Genomic DNA, 13,157 nt, shown 5'->3' with positions numbered 1-13,157 from the left:
GCACAACTGTAGAATAAGCTTATGCTTGATTTTGTATTTTTAAGAGCAATAATAATAATTTACTCATTATAGTTTGATCCTTATGAAGGAACTGATGTAACAAACTGATAGGAGCTTTAAAATGTAAAGTGTAGTAAAGTGTAGCCCCTCTCCTTGTCACTTTCTTCACTGACACATTTTTCTATTTGTAAATAAAATAACAGCTTTGATAGAGTCTGCAGTCAGTTAACAGATGTGCTGCTTATAATTTGCTAAATGCAGTTAGAAAACAGTGTTAGTGAAACTTGGACTAAAGACTCAAGCAGCTACTTACTTTGCTTGTGCCTTAGGCCGGCTCAGCATCCTTTTGCACTTATATTTTTACAGTATTAAAAGATTGTTTTTTAATTTGTTTTAAATGTTTTTATTTTTTGCTTAACTAAAATGTAAAAAAATAAAATAAAATGACAGTTTCTGGATCTTGTGTTGTTTGTGTTTTGGTTTAGTTTCTGTGTTCCTTAGTTTCTATTCTTTAAATAGATCAGCTGTTTCTGTTTTCATTTGCTTCTGTCTTTTCTTTGTTTATTTCCCCAGTTATCCAGTTATTCTTTAATGTTAGATACATTTGTGTCAGTTTTTTCTTTTCTCTCTCCTCACCATAAAAACAAAATAATTTGTTGGTTTATATATTTACTTCTAATTGAATATAAACTGGAACGTGGAAACCAGTTGATAAAACAATACTGCTTAGTTTGTTCTATTAAATAATACGTTATGTGCACAATGTTATCTACAAAGTTCACATTTACTTTTCATCTGATATTAAATAAATGATAAATTTATCATTTGAATGACTGGCACTTGTAGGATCAGTCAGAATAATTTCACTGAGCACTAAAAACAAATGACACATAATCCAAATCAGATTATGATCACAGATAATCTAAACTTTATCAGAAACTTTCTGGTTTTCCCTTTAGTTGGGTGGATATGATGTCACACCTGTTAGCAAACTGTCAACAGGTGTCAAAGCTTTTCTTCTAGTTGTTTTAAGTAAAGTTTATCTTATCTGTATTAGTCTCAAAGTACTTAACAAAGTTTTGATTTGACAAAGTGGATAATAGTGAAGTTAAAAGGCAGTAACACAGATTAAAGAGAACTAACATTAAATAATCTTTAACAAACAAAGCATAAAATGTAACACTTCTTAAACACTAAACCCCTTAAGTACTGGGATATAAGTACTGGAAGAAGGCAGGTCTGTACATGACGACCAGGAACAACTGGCTGTGCTGCAGTTACTTACAACTGTTCATGTCCTGCAGCAGGCAGACGTCTAACGTCTGTCTGTGGGCCTGGAAATACAGATTAATTTGAATCAAAATGAAAAATGGCCGCTATTTTTAAGTTGTGTTGCTGTTTCAAGCATTATTACAGTGGGTGAGGTTTATTCACAAACATTATTATTAAACTCAGAAATTGTAAGATAAATAAATAAAACCAAACTTATGTTCTAAATCAAGTACTTGCTGAAACATTAGTAAACCATTTATAAATGTATCAGTGAGGAGTTTGTTCTGTCTAAAGTGAGCCTTTGTTTTTCTTGTCAAAGCGCCAGAGGGTGCGCCGCAGGTTTGAGTTCTTGCATAAGCCTGCAGGTAAGCAGAGATTAAACGTTGGTAAACCCAGTAAAACCTGAAAGACTAGTTTGTTTTCCATCAGCTCCATTAGCTCCTGTTGAAACGTTGATCCAGAAACAACTTCAATCTCAACCACATTCCAGCTAAATATGTAAAAAAGGTCAAATTAGTTTTCTGTTTGGGCGTGTTCAGTGGTAAGGCACAAACCTTCATGACCTATGACCCCATGCATCAACACCAGATCAGTCCTTCACACTGTTTGAAGCACTAATCTGACTGGATACTTAGCAACCAAAGTGAAACTACAGAGATCTCTGCTTACAGAAAGATCCCAAACACAGATCACATCATTAAACTACAGAGCTTCAGATTTTACTGCAAAACAAAAACCTGCAGTAGAAAAATAAAGAAAACTCTAGTTTTTCATTTCAATACATTTATTCAGCACTGCACTATTTATTAACATTTACTCATTGTTAAATATGTTATATTCTTTTTATTTTTAATAAAGTAAATAAAAATATTTAATATCAAAGAAGAAATTTTTTTTCCCACTTTCTTAAAATACTGTAATTTATTTTCCCTCTGGAAGGAAACGGTTCCATCACAACTTAGATTTCACAAATATGAGAACAAGGGTCAAAGGTCAAATATCCAACAATGCTCTTGTTTTCAGAGTTCTTCATGTTTTTACCATCAACCATCACCAAGTTAAAGGTCTCTAATTAACCCAGAGGATCAATGTTCTACCAATAAACCTGCCTACTTGATGAACCAAACATCATTTTATCATAATGAATTGTTTTCTTCTAATTAGAAGATAAAATGTTCACAATACACCAGATTAATTCAGCAGAATTAACAGATTAAGTCAGTGGTTCCCAACCTTTTTATTACCGGTCAAAATTTGGCGATTCTGCTGCGGCCCGGATGGATATGTACACATTGTTATACTAGCTTTACATTGTAATCTTTACTTTAATCTGATGTGTCTACATCAGTACATGATTACTGGAATACATTTGAAAGACTTGTAGGATCAGTGAGTGTCATTTTACAAAGATCATAAAAGTGTAAACACAAGTGTTTCAAAATTCCACATAATCCAAAGTGGACATTGTAACAGATACTGTAAACTCTTCAGTTTGTTTGTTGTGGTTTTGTCTTTAGTTGGGTTGAAATGATGCATGACAGCTTTGCAGCAGGTCAACAGGTGTGAAAGCTTTTCTTCCAGTTGTTTCATTAAGCCAGGCTTAGTAATAATCTCAGTGTTTAGATTTAGATAAATCGTGAGGCTAAAAGGCAGGAAATATAAATTAAAGAAAACTAACACCATAAATATTTTTTAACAAAGCATACACTGAAAGGTTTTATTAACATGTATTAAACGTACAACATCTCTTAAGTACTCACATAAAACAACTGGAAAAATAAAATTAGTAAAATAACATAATTACACATCAGTAGTGATGTAACTTATAATATCTAGTTGGTATCTGATTTATTTCTCCCCCATAGTTAGAATTTGTGGTTGGGTTTTGAATTACGTTTTTATTTGTATTAAATGTATATATTTTGGGAATTTTCAGTCAAATGTTCTTATTGAGTTGCATCTGGTGATCTGAGTAAAACTATTTTATTTGGCTCTTAAATGAGTTTTGCCAGCGCTGAGCGACTATTTACCCTGGAGCGAGTAAAGAGTAGAAAAGATAAAATAGTTCAGTTTAGCGTGAGCTCTTTGGAAAAACAAACATATGATGGTTTAACATACCTGTGCACACATGGCTGAGTGTGGGCATGTGAGCACAAGTTGAATTTTCTTGAATGGACACTAAGGGGTAAATGTGTCAAACATTATTACAGTAGGTGAGAGTTACTCTCACAAATTCATTAAACTTAGAAATATTACGACATATAAAGAAAACTAAACATTTTTCATGATCTTACTCTTCCAGAAGCATTAATAAGACCTTATCCATGCTGCTTCAGGAAGTAGTTTGTTATTTCTAAAGAGAAAGTATCTGAGGAACAAGGAGCTATTTTAACTTGTCACAGCAACAGGTTGGACAGGTTTGACTTCTTGTTTAGACCTGCAGGTGTAGAGATTTAATTTTGATAGATCCAGTAAAAACTGAAAGAGTGTTTTGTTTTTCTATTGTCTAGATGAGCTTCTGTTGTCTCTGGAGTTGAAAATGTTAATCCAGGAAAAACTTCAGACTATTATCTACCACAATCCAGCTAAATATATAAAACAGGCCTTATTTGCGTCTTGTGTTTGTGTGTGTGCTTCATGATGATGCCTAGTGAAATAACTTATAATGAAATATGACTCCATGTCATACTTTGCATCTACGCCTTCAGTCAGAGAGAACAACTTTCAGATGACTGATCTGATAGGATCCAGACTTACAGAAGTGAAACTACAGAAATCTCTTTCTACACAAAGATCCTTATCTACAGAGAAATCATTAGGCAGGGAAAGATGTGTGAAAATAAACTCATTTTATTTCAAAACTATCATTTGTTAACATTTATTCATTGATAACTTCCACATTTTTTACTCCAAACAACAATTTTAACATAAATGTAATTGAAGTATTTTTTATTTTGTCCTTTTATCTTTAAGTCTATCTTTGATGGTATTAGAAGATTTTATTCTGTAAACTTTAACAGTTTTATCCTCTGGGGTAAAACTAGGACACAGATAGTGGTGAGGAGGAAAACTCATATTTATATTTAGTTCCCAACCATCAACACCAGATCAGTCCTTCACACCTTTTGAAGCACTAATCTGACTGGATACTTACCAAATAAAGTGAAACTACAGAGATCTCTGGTTACAGAAAGATCCCAAACACAGATCACATCATTAAATTACAGAGCATCAGATTTTACTGCAAAACAAAAACCTGCAGTAGAAAAATAAAGAAAACTCTAGTTTTTCATTTCAATACATTTATTCAGCACTGCACTATTTATTAACATTTACTCATTGTTAAATATGTTATATTCTTTTTATTTTTAATAGAGTAAATACAAATATTTAATATCAAAGAAGAATTTTTTTTCCCACTTTCTTAAAATACTGTAATTTATTTTTCCTCTGGAAGGAAACGGTTCCATCACAACTTAGATTTCACAAATATGAGAACAAGGGTCAAAGGTCAAATATCCAACAATGCTCTTGTTTTCAGAGTTCTTCATGTTTTTACCATCAACCATCACCAAGTTAAAGGTCTCTAATTAACCCAGAGGATCAATGTTCTACCAATAAACCTGCCTACTTGATGAACCGAACATCATTTTATCATAATGAATTGTTTTCTTCTAATTAGAAGATAAAATGTTCACAATACACCAGATGTTCAATTCAGCAGAATTAACAGATTAAGGGATAAAAGGTAACGATTTCTTCAGTCTGAGATCTTCCATGCGCTGCTGCCATCTAGTGGTCAAATACTGCTAGCAATCTTTAAAACCACAAAAACGAGAAAATCGGCTTATTTCCTTGTTTATCTCTTTCTTTTTATTTTTTCTCTCTCTTGTTCTTTCTTTCTTTATTAATTGAATGAAAATGTTGAAAAATCTACAAGTTTTTATACACTCAGGGACAGAATTTCCACATAAAACACTGATAATAATTAACTTCCATCTGCTCACCTGTTTATAGATTTCAACAGCCTGTGACAAACAGTTCATGTAGGCAACTAAAAAGGTGTAGTTTCTGAAATACTTTTGAGCTCTTTAGTCTTCCTTAGATTTAAAACAAATTAATTTCTGCTTACTAATTAGGTAAAATTATTCAGGATAAATTTAAATTTAGAAGAAAATGGTAAGCAGCGGGAGAAATATCCAAAACTTTCTTTTTCCAGATGTTAAGCTACTGATTTCAATGTGTGCTTGATTTTCAGCCTTTGGTGTGAAGGTTGATGAAGACAAAAGGAAAACCGTGAGTCCCATCCTTAAGCATTTTATCAACCTCTTTCTGTTTTAATGTGTAAATATAAAATTTAGATATAACGTGTAGAGCAGTAATGGCTCTGTGCGACCATCACCATTGCTGGACATGCTTGTCAGGGTTTCGTGTTTCAGAGACATCTAGTGGCAGACTGAGGTAGTTACTATAAAAAAACAAACGGATTTTCATTAAATTGCTCATAATTTAATAAAGCCAATAATTATAGTTGAAAATATTCTACTTGAAGATGAGCTGCTTTACCAGGAATATTGACGAAAACAAATAAAACAACTGAAATGTGTCAAATTACATCTTTCATACTGTAATAAGTGGTAAAAATCAAAATGCTTGAAAAAAGGAATAATAAAGTTACATTTCAAAAGCTTGTATCTAATGCAAGAAAATCCCTTTTATCTCAAAGAGCACATCTCAATATATTTTATAAGAAAGAGTTTTAAGGCATACTAATAAGAAATAATAACATAATAAAATTACTATCACAAAGTCACAATATTACAAGAATAAAGTCAAAATAATAATAAAGTCAAAATAATACAAGAATAAAGTGATATTTCTAGGATAAAGTCATAATGTTATGACTTTCTTCTTGTGATTTTATTATTTTTATTTTCTTAGTGTAGTTCTAATTCTTCATTGTACCTTTACATCATTTTAAATGATGGTTTACAGTCATCTGGTATTACAGATTTAAAGCAAATACAGTTAAAAAAGAAAAACAAAGAAGATGACAGAACTAAAGTGACCTCAAATAAGTGACATGAGATGCAAGATAAAGCTGATTGGATGAATCTAAACCTGAAAAAACAAGAAAGATAGTGACTCAGTTTCAGAGGGACATTTTAATTATATCTGAATGAAGATGATAGTGAGGGGTGAGATGAAGGCAGATGATTTGTTGTGGACATTATGCTAATTTTAAAACTATTTTATTTGAAATACAGTATTTACAGTAGTAGTATAAAAATGTTTGTTTTTCTCCATATTTTACACTGTTAGCAGATCTTGTGCCATCCATATTTATTTATGTCACACATACATTTTTACACTCATTTACAGTTATATGTACACATGTTCAGTAATTTCTTCCTGCATTTTAGCCTTTGCATCATCCTTACAACAACTGTTCCCTATTAAGTAATTAGAGTTAAACTCGTTTAATCATCATAACTTTTTAACTTAAAACTGATTTCTAACAACAATAAAACAGGGAACACATGATGTCTTTTCTGAATGTATAAAATCAAAAGATGACTATTTGAATACAGTAGAGAAAATACTGCTAGAGTGTAGAGTCAGTAGGTAAATACTTTTAAAAACATTTTCACATTAAAATAAACTGGACAAACCCAAGCCTGGTTGTTGTGTGCAGAAACTGTATGTGTTAACCATTAACCTATGACGGGTTTTTAATCCAATTTCTGACTTGTGGGCATAAAATTAGGACAGCATCCTTTTTTCTGAGAAACAACTTGTATATCGTTTCCAACAATCTACCCACAACTGACCTACTAAAGGACCAAAGACTAAATCAGGACATGAATGACAGTAAAATGTGTCCTAAGAATATTTTTTATCAACAAATTGCATGTGGAGGAGGATAAGGCAACTTCAAAAACTATTTACTGACACACAAAAGTTTGTATTTCTACCCAAATTAGGACTTTGGATTGGCTTTTGTTCATTTAATTAACTCCATTTACGCCTAATACAGACATTTTCTCTAACCCTAACTATTACTAGTATATAAGTAATAATACCCTTTACCAAAACTTCACTCACAACTTCAACCTAAACCTAACCCTTACTACAGGGTTCCACCATGTTAAGATGAGGTTTGGTCCCCATAAGGCCCATTGGTCCTCAGAAGGTCGGTAAATGTCCCAGAAATGGTCCTAAACAGACAACTAAACAAGTACACACCCACACACACACACACACACACACACATGCCCACACACAGAAAAGTCCATCGAGAAAACACCCCCGCCCCTAAACAAAGGCCGGACAAAAAGTTGATGACAGCGACTTTGCAGCCAAAACCACAAACACCTTTATAAAGCAAACATGAGTGACATTTCCACTTCCTCTTCACAGTCACCACTTATGCATCTTGAATCTGCTTCACTGTAAAACAAAACTCTAGATTTCAAAACAAAACCTTCCTCTCCTGTTGAAATTTGCTCATAAAACAAATATATCTACTTGAGCACCAAAGAAATCTGAAGTTTTTTTTCTGGATGCTGGAAACGTTTCTGTGAGCTGATGTGGTCGGACACACATCATCTTCTCTGAGGCCAGCGGCTTCTGGAGATTACTCACACAATCCTTTCCATGATAACATCAAGATTTTTCCTCTGGTCTGCAACTATCTCAGTAGCTGTGAAAAAATAAAGATGGTGATTAGATCTACACATTTTATGTTTTCAGTTGTATAACTCAGTCTCAAAATAATTTGCTTATTGTTTTGTTTGTAGGAATGCAGTGGATAAACAGGAAGATTTATATTTTAGAATATGTCTGATGTCATTTAGCAACAACAAAATCCTGCTCAAGCTTTTAAAAGTAACTTTTGCATAATTTAATCTTAACTAATAATCCTCCTGTTCCTAAATATTCTATTAAGAAAAGCAAATAGTGATAAAGTTTGTTCAATATGTGCAAAAATGATCAAAAAGGTTGTTTCTTTAGCAATAAACTGAAATGTTATCTTCAAAAAAAGGTTCAGCGATTCAGCGCTGTGGTTGCTGCCTGAGACCTTTTCAAATCAGCCACTTCAGCTACAGCTAGCCACTTCCTTTAAAGTGAGCTAACACAAAAAACACCACTATTACAAAACCAACCAGTGACATCACTACTATATATATCTATAATTACCCTAGTTATCAATTACCTACAACAACGCCCTCCTGCTGTCTGGTTTCCTTAATTTGTTTGTCTACAGTTGTGATATTGCTTGAAGATTTAAAAACACAACACAGAAGAAATTAGACCCAGAAGGTTAAAATGAAAATCTGTCTTATCACTGTGTGATGAGTTGTTTGATGGCTACACTGTATGCATAAATACTGTCCAGTTTCTCTATAGGTTGATGTTAGTTGATTATAATTCAGTCTATTTGTTTTTCTTTTAAGATTTTGAAAGTTTCTGAGTTGAAAGAGTAGAAATGAGAAAACAAGACGTCCAGGACAGACAGCTTTACCTCTCCTCCTGTCTCTGTATATGAGTCCCAGTAGGATGGTGGACACCAGGTAAGGTATTCCCACAATCAGGTGACACAACAGTCTGGAACCAGGAAATGAAACTGAGGCTGTGGGCAAAGCCGAAGATGTTGGTGACAGAGATGCTGTAGATAAAAACAATACTTTATTTTTAAATTCGAGTGCTGGTGTTTATGTAAAAACAATATTTCATGGCAACGATCTGACTCCATTTCAGCTCTGAAACGGAGGTCTATTAAATCTATCAAACACTGTAGGAATATGAAGGATTCTCCTCACTGAGCTGGACGTGTTGATTGTTTCCGTCACTGAAAACTGTCAGCCAGCTGCCTTCTGATTCTCCAAGCCCTGCGGCGCTGCAGGTGTAGAGACCCTCATCGGATTCGGAAGCGCCGAGAATGGTCATCTCTCCTGAGCAGTTGCTCCTGAGGAGGCGGCCATCTTTGAAGAAGTTGTATTTGTGTTTGGAGGAGTTGGTCTCAGCTTTACAGTACAGAACCACATCAGCTCCTTCTGACACCGGCATGGCAGGACTCTCCAGAATCACTGCGCGATCTTTGGGGGAAAAAAAGAGGTTTTTGTATTTTGAGCCTCTGTGTTTCAGATCCACTATGCAGTCACATCGGCTGAGGCAGTTTTTAATGTAAAGCTACAGATTTAAATAAAAAATTTAAATCACATATATTTTTTTATTTGTAACAATCTGGTTTTGGAGCACAAGAAGAAAACATAAAACAACAAACAAGAAGAATCCTTACTTTAAAGTGGCAAAATAGAGGAAAGCAATAATATTAATGAATGTTCAACTTGTTTTTAATCAAATGCAACTCTCAAGAAATAAGAGTTTGGCTTAAAAGAACTCAGTGTTGCAGCATTTCTTAAGTTTTCTGGAAGTTTGTTCTAGAGAAGTATAAATACTGAATTCTGATTCTCCTTGTTTGGTTCTGGATGGACGGATGGATGGATGGACAGACAGATGAGTTTTTCTACATCTTTCTGGAACATGAATCCTTTAATTCTGAAAAATTAACCTTCTATCTTCAGGTGATAGAAGGTTGACTTTGTAACTGTCTTTATGTGGCTCTTAAGGTTCAGGTCCGACTCCATCACTACAGCCAGATTTTAGGCCAGATCTCTAGTATCCAGTTGTAATAACTGAAGGTCTGCGTTGACTCTAGATCCAAAAATGACCACTTCAGAAAACTGAATAAAGTTATTCCACATCCACACATTCATTTGTTCTATTGATCTACTCAAAGCTTAAATGGGTTCATAATTACCTGGTGACATTGTAAAGTAGAGCTGTGCATCATCTGCATAATTTATTTATTAGAACTGGTGGAAAAATGAGGAGCTCCAATATGGAACCTAGAGGAACCCCAAACCTAGGCCAGATCTACGTTTTGTTTTTTTATTTTTTAATATTTTTGTGGCTTCATTTTGACATTTCTGTAAGTAAGTTTCCACATTTGCTGCACTTTGTTCTGAACAAGTTTGCTGCTGACAAGAAACATGAAGTGAAAATGTTTAACAGCAACATCAGAAAGGTAAACTGTGTAAGAATAAAAAAATGGTGATACTGTTGCTATGGAGGTATTTTTTGCATAATATACAAAATGATAGATTAGTTTCATTCATGTGATGTGCAAAGTTTATGCATTGAGCTTTCAGTCGTCTTTTTAATAAAGGCCAAATGATCGAAAACCTTCAAAAAACACTGTTTGAATTTTTTTGGTACGGAAAAGACTAAATATAAGCTTCCCTCTGTCAGAGGATCAAAACAGTCGCCATTTTGCATAAGGTCATCAAAACCCAAACCAAACTGACAGAGTTTTAGGAGTGGAGTTCATTTATAAACAGTACGGATCAACTGTACCGGTTATGGTGATGTTGACCTCATTGCTTCGCTCCCCTGTGTCCGACTCGCACCAGTACACCCCGGTGTCCGTGGGGTAGGTGTTACCGATGGTGCAGCTGGACGCCGCGGAGGAGTAGCCCCAGCCGGAGTAGCATGGCCTGACCCCGCTGTCTGAAGTTCTCCTCTTCACCTTCCAGCCGGTGGAGTTGATCGGATCCTCGCAGTTCAGGGAGATGGAGTCGTACCGGAAGAACTGGGACCGGTCAGGGCTGACCTGAAGGCAGGCTGAGGGGGGATCAGACGGCTCACATCGGCAATAAATTCAGGGGAAATATAATTTTAGACACAATGAAAATAATTTATCAAGGATGAAGTGGAATTCAAACTCACAATGCTGCATTAGGAACAAAAAACAGAGCAAAACACAATGAGCGTAAGACTAAAATGAAGAAATCAACAAATAAAAAACGGTGGGCAGTTGAAACAGGAAAAATAACAGAGGAAGTTGCACAAAAAGTATGAAACTGCTCCAGAAAATCAACGCAAACATCGAGAGAGAAAAAAAAAAAAGAGTATGTGCTGGAAAATATTTGTATACAGTCTGATCAGAAAAACAAGCGATCATTTCAGGACATTATAAGAGATTACAAAAAGGTGAAAGTAAAGGAGTGGAAAGCTCACAGTGTTTTTACTCACTCAGCATCAGGCAGAGCGGTGTTACCAGCATCCTGTCTGACCGTCGACTGACTGAAAAACACATTTTTCACTTCCTTTGTGAGAAGCAAAGATCCTGCAGGTACCGCAGAGGCTACTGAAGGGTGTCAGATACATGCATTTCCTTTCTGGAGATAAAGATTCACAAAACAAACTGTGTGCAAACTATTCCAACTAGGAATGGTTCTTTATGGAGGGTTAAATCCAACACAACACAAATGTTTGAAGAAAAGGGTGTCAGAGAGCTAGATTTTCTAGATGTTCTGTTTTTCTCTGAGAAAGTAGCAGACTGGGAGCTACCACTTGCAACAAAGATTAAAACATCTTCATTGCCATAAATGACAGAAACAATTTTAAAGCGAAAGAAAAACTAATACAGTTCCCACTTTAGAGGGAGTTTTGACACTAGTTTCACATCTAGTTTCTCAGTCATGGCAGGATGAGCCTTAGGCAGGTCAGCAGGTGTCCATCAGGCCTAGTCGATCTGTACTTTGATTAGGCAAACTTAATGTCAAAATATCAAATTGAGCAACTTTATGGTGAAAAGAAATGCAGCTACTGACAGCGATATTTATAGAAGTTGGGTTTAGACAAAAAGTCGACCCAAACCTCTCTCTCTCTCTGTTAATTTGATCAAATCTGCCTGAACATAATTTATATTTTTACGTCAGTAACGGCGCTTAAACCTGACAAAGCAAACAAAAGTCCAGATGCTAACTGGCTTGTTTTTGTACATGCTAGGCTACATGATGGAGGGACGTTTTCTCCATCGTTACTCATGATTAGAAACAAACCTTCTTTTAATAACCCATTATTACTAATTACTAACTTACTAGTCTTTCTCAATATGAAGGTTAATCTTAGCTTAGCACAAACAGCTAATGCCCATCAATGTCTCCTTTTCTCATCAAAATGATTAGAATAAAATTAAAGTTCGTTTAGCCGACGACAGAGCATCCTGCCACCATTTACACTGAAATCAACTAAATAAAAGCAACATTAGACACATTCATGGAGGTTTGGTTCGTTCAGGCAGAGAAACAGGAAATGATCTAAAATAACCGGCTGAGATGAAGCTGTCATGAAATGCGGTGTAGATGGTGGTGAGGCAGACGCTGTAGACCAAGGAAGTGAAAAATAAATGATTTTAATGATGAATGTTCAGAATAAGTCCACACAACCAGGCAGCACGACTGAGCAGAAGCCAGAGGTCAACGCCGGTAGCAACTGGTATGACGACAGGACAACACAAAGGACTGAGCGCACATTAGACGCTGACAAGACACTGAATTGACATTGACAAGGACCCGACGAGGAACAAGGAACACAGGTGGAGTTAAACACACTGGAGGGTAATTGGAGAAACGAGACACACCTGGGAACAATCAAGGGGAGAACAGGACAACGAAGAGACTCAAGGACAAGGAAAACTCTAAATAAATACACAGAAAAACACGGAACATGACAGAAGCAGGAATGGACAGAGACATTATTTCCATTAGGAGCAATTTTTACAATGACGGAAGAAAATGTTGAGTCCATTTCAGGTGAGCTGGAATAAAAACTCCTGATGGCGTTGAACGGCAGCTCTGATGTGATCCAGCTTGGAGACGTTGGCAGCCTTCGCTTCCCCAGCAGAGGCATCAAAAGAAGCCAAAACAGCTTTTAGACAAATGAAAATAAAGCCGACTTCTCATCTGAAGCATTCAGCTTCTCAGCAACGACGCTTCAAACAGCAGATAATAATCAATCCACAGAAACCCATCAGT

The 13,157-nt window shown here is 35.3% G+C and overlaps 1 protein-coding gene across 2 annotated transcripts; it reads right to left on the bottom strand.

The window, feature by feature from the left end:
* Positions 1–6,194: 6,194 nt before the first annotated feature.
* Positions 6,195–11,445, bottom strand: LOC111611195 (Fc receptor-like protein 5). Of its 2 annotated transcripts, none has more exons than XM_023347023.1 (5): positions 11,371–11,445; positions 10,693–10,959; positions 9,096–9,371; positions 8,798–8,941; positions 6,195–7,975 (listed from the first exon to the last, which is right to left on the bottom strand). In XM_023347023.1, exons 1-5 carry the CDS (start codon positions 11,432–11,434, stop codon positions 7,914–7,916), a joined length of 813 nt encoding a protein of 270 aa, XP_023202791.1. In that variant the 5' UTR covers positions 11,435–11,445; the 3' UTR covers positions 6,195–7,913. The 2 variants fall into 2 exon arrangements, with proteins under 2 accessions (XP_023202791.1, XP_023202792.1); XM_023347024.1 differs by having other exon boundaries at positions 8,798–8,905.
* Between the last annotated feature and the right edge of the window lie 1,712 nt (positions 11,446–13,157).

The sequence above is a fragment of the Xiphophorus maculatus genome, chromosome 14, assembly GCF_002775205.1.
Source record: "Xiphophorus maculatus strain JP 163 A chromosome 14, X_maculatus-5.0-male, whole genome shotgun sequence".
Taxonomy (NCBI): Eukaryota; Metazoa; Chordata; class Actinopteri; order Cyprinodontiformes; family Poeciliidae; genus Xiphophorus; species Xiphophorus maculatus.
This window is presented reverse-complemented; position numbering and strand designations above follow the sequence as displayed.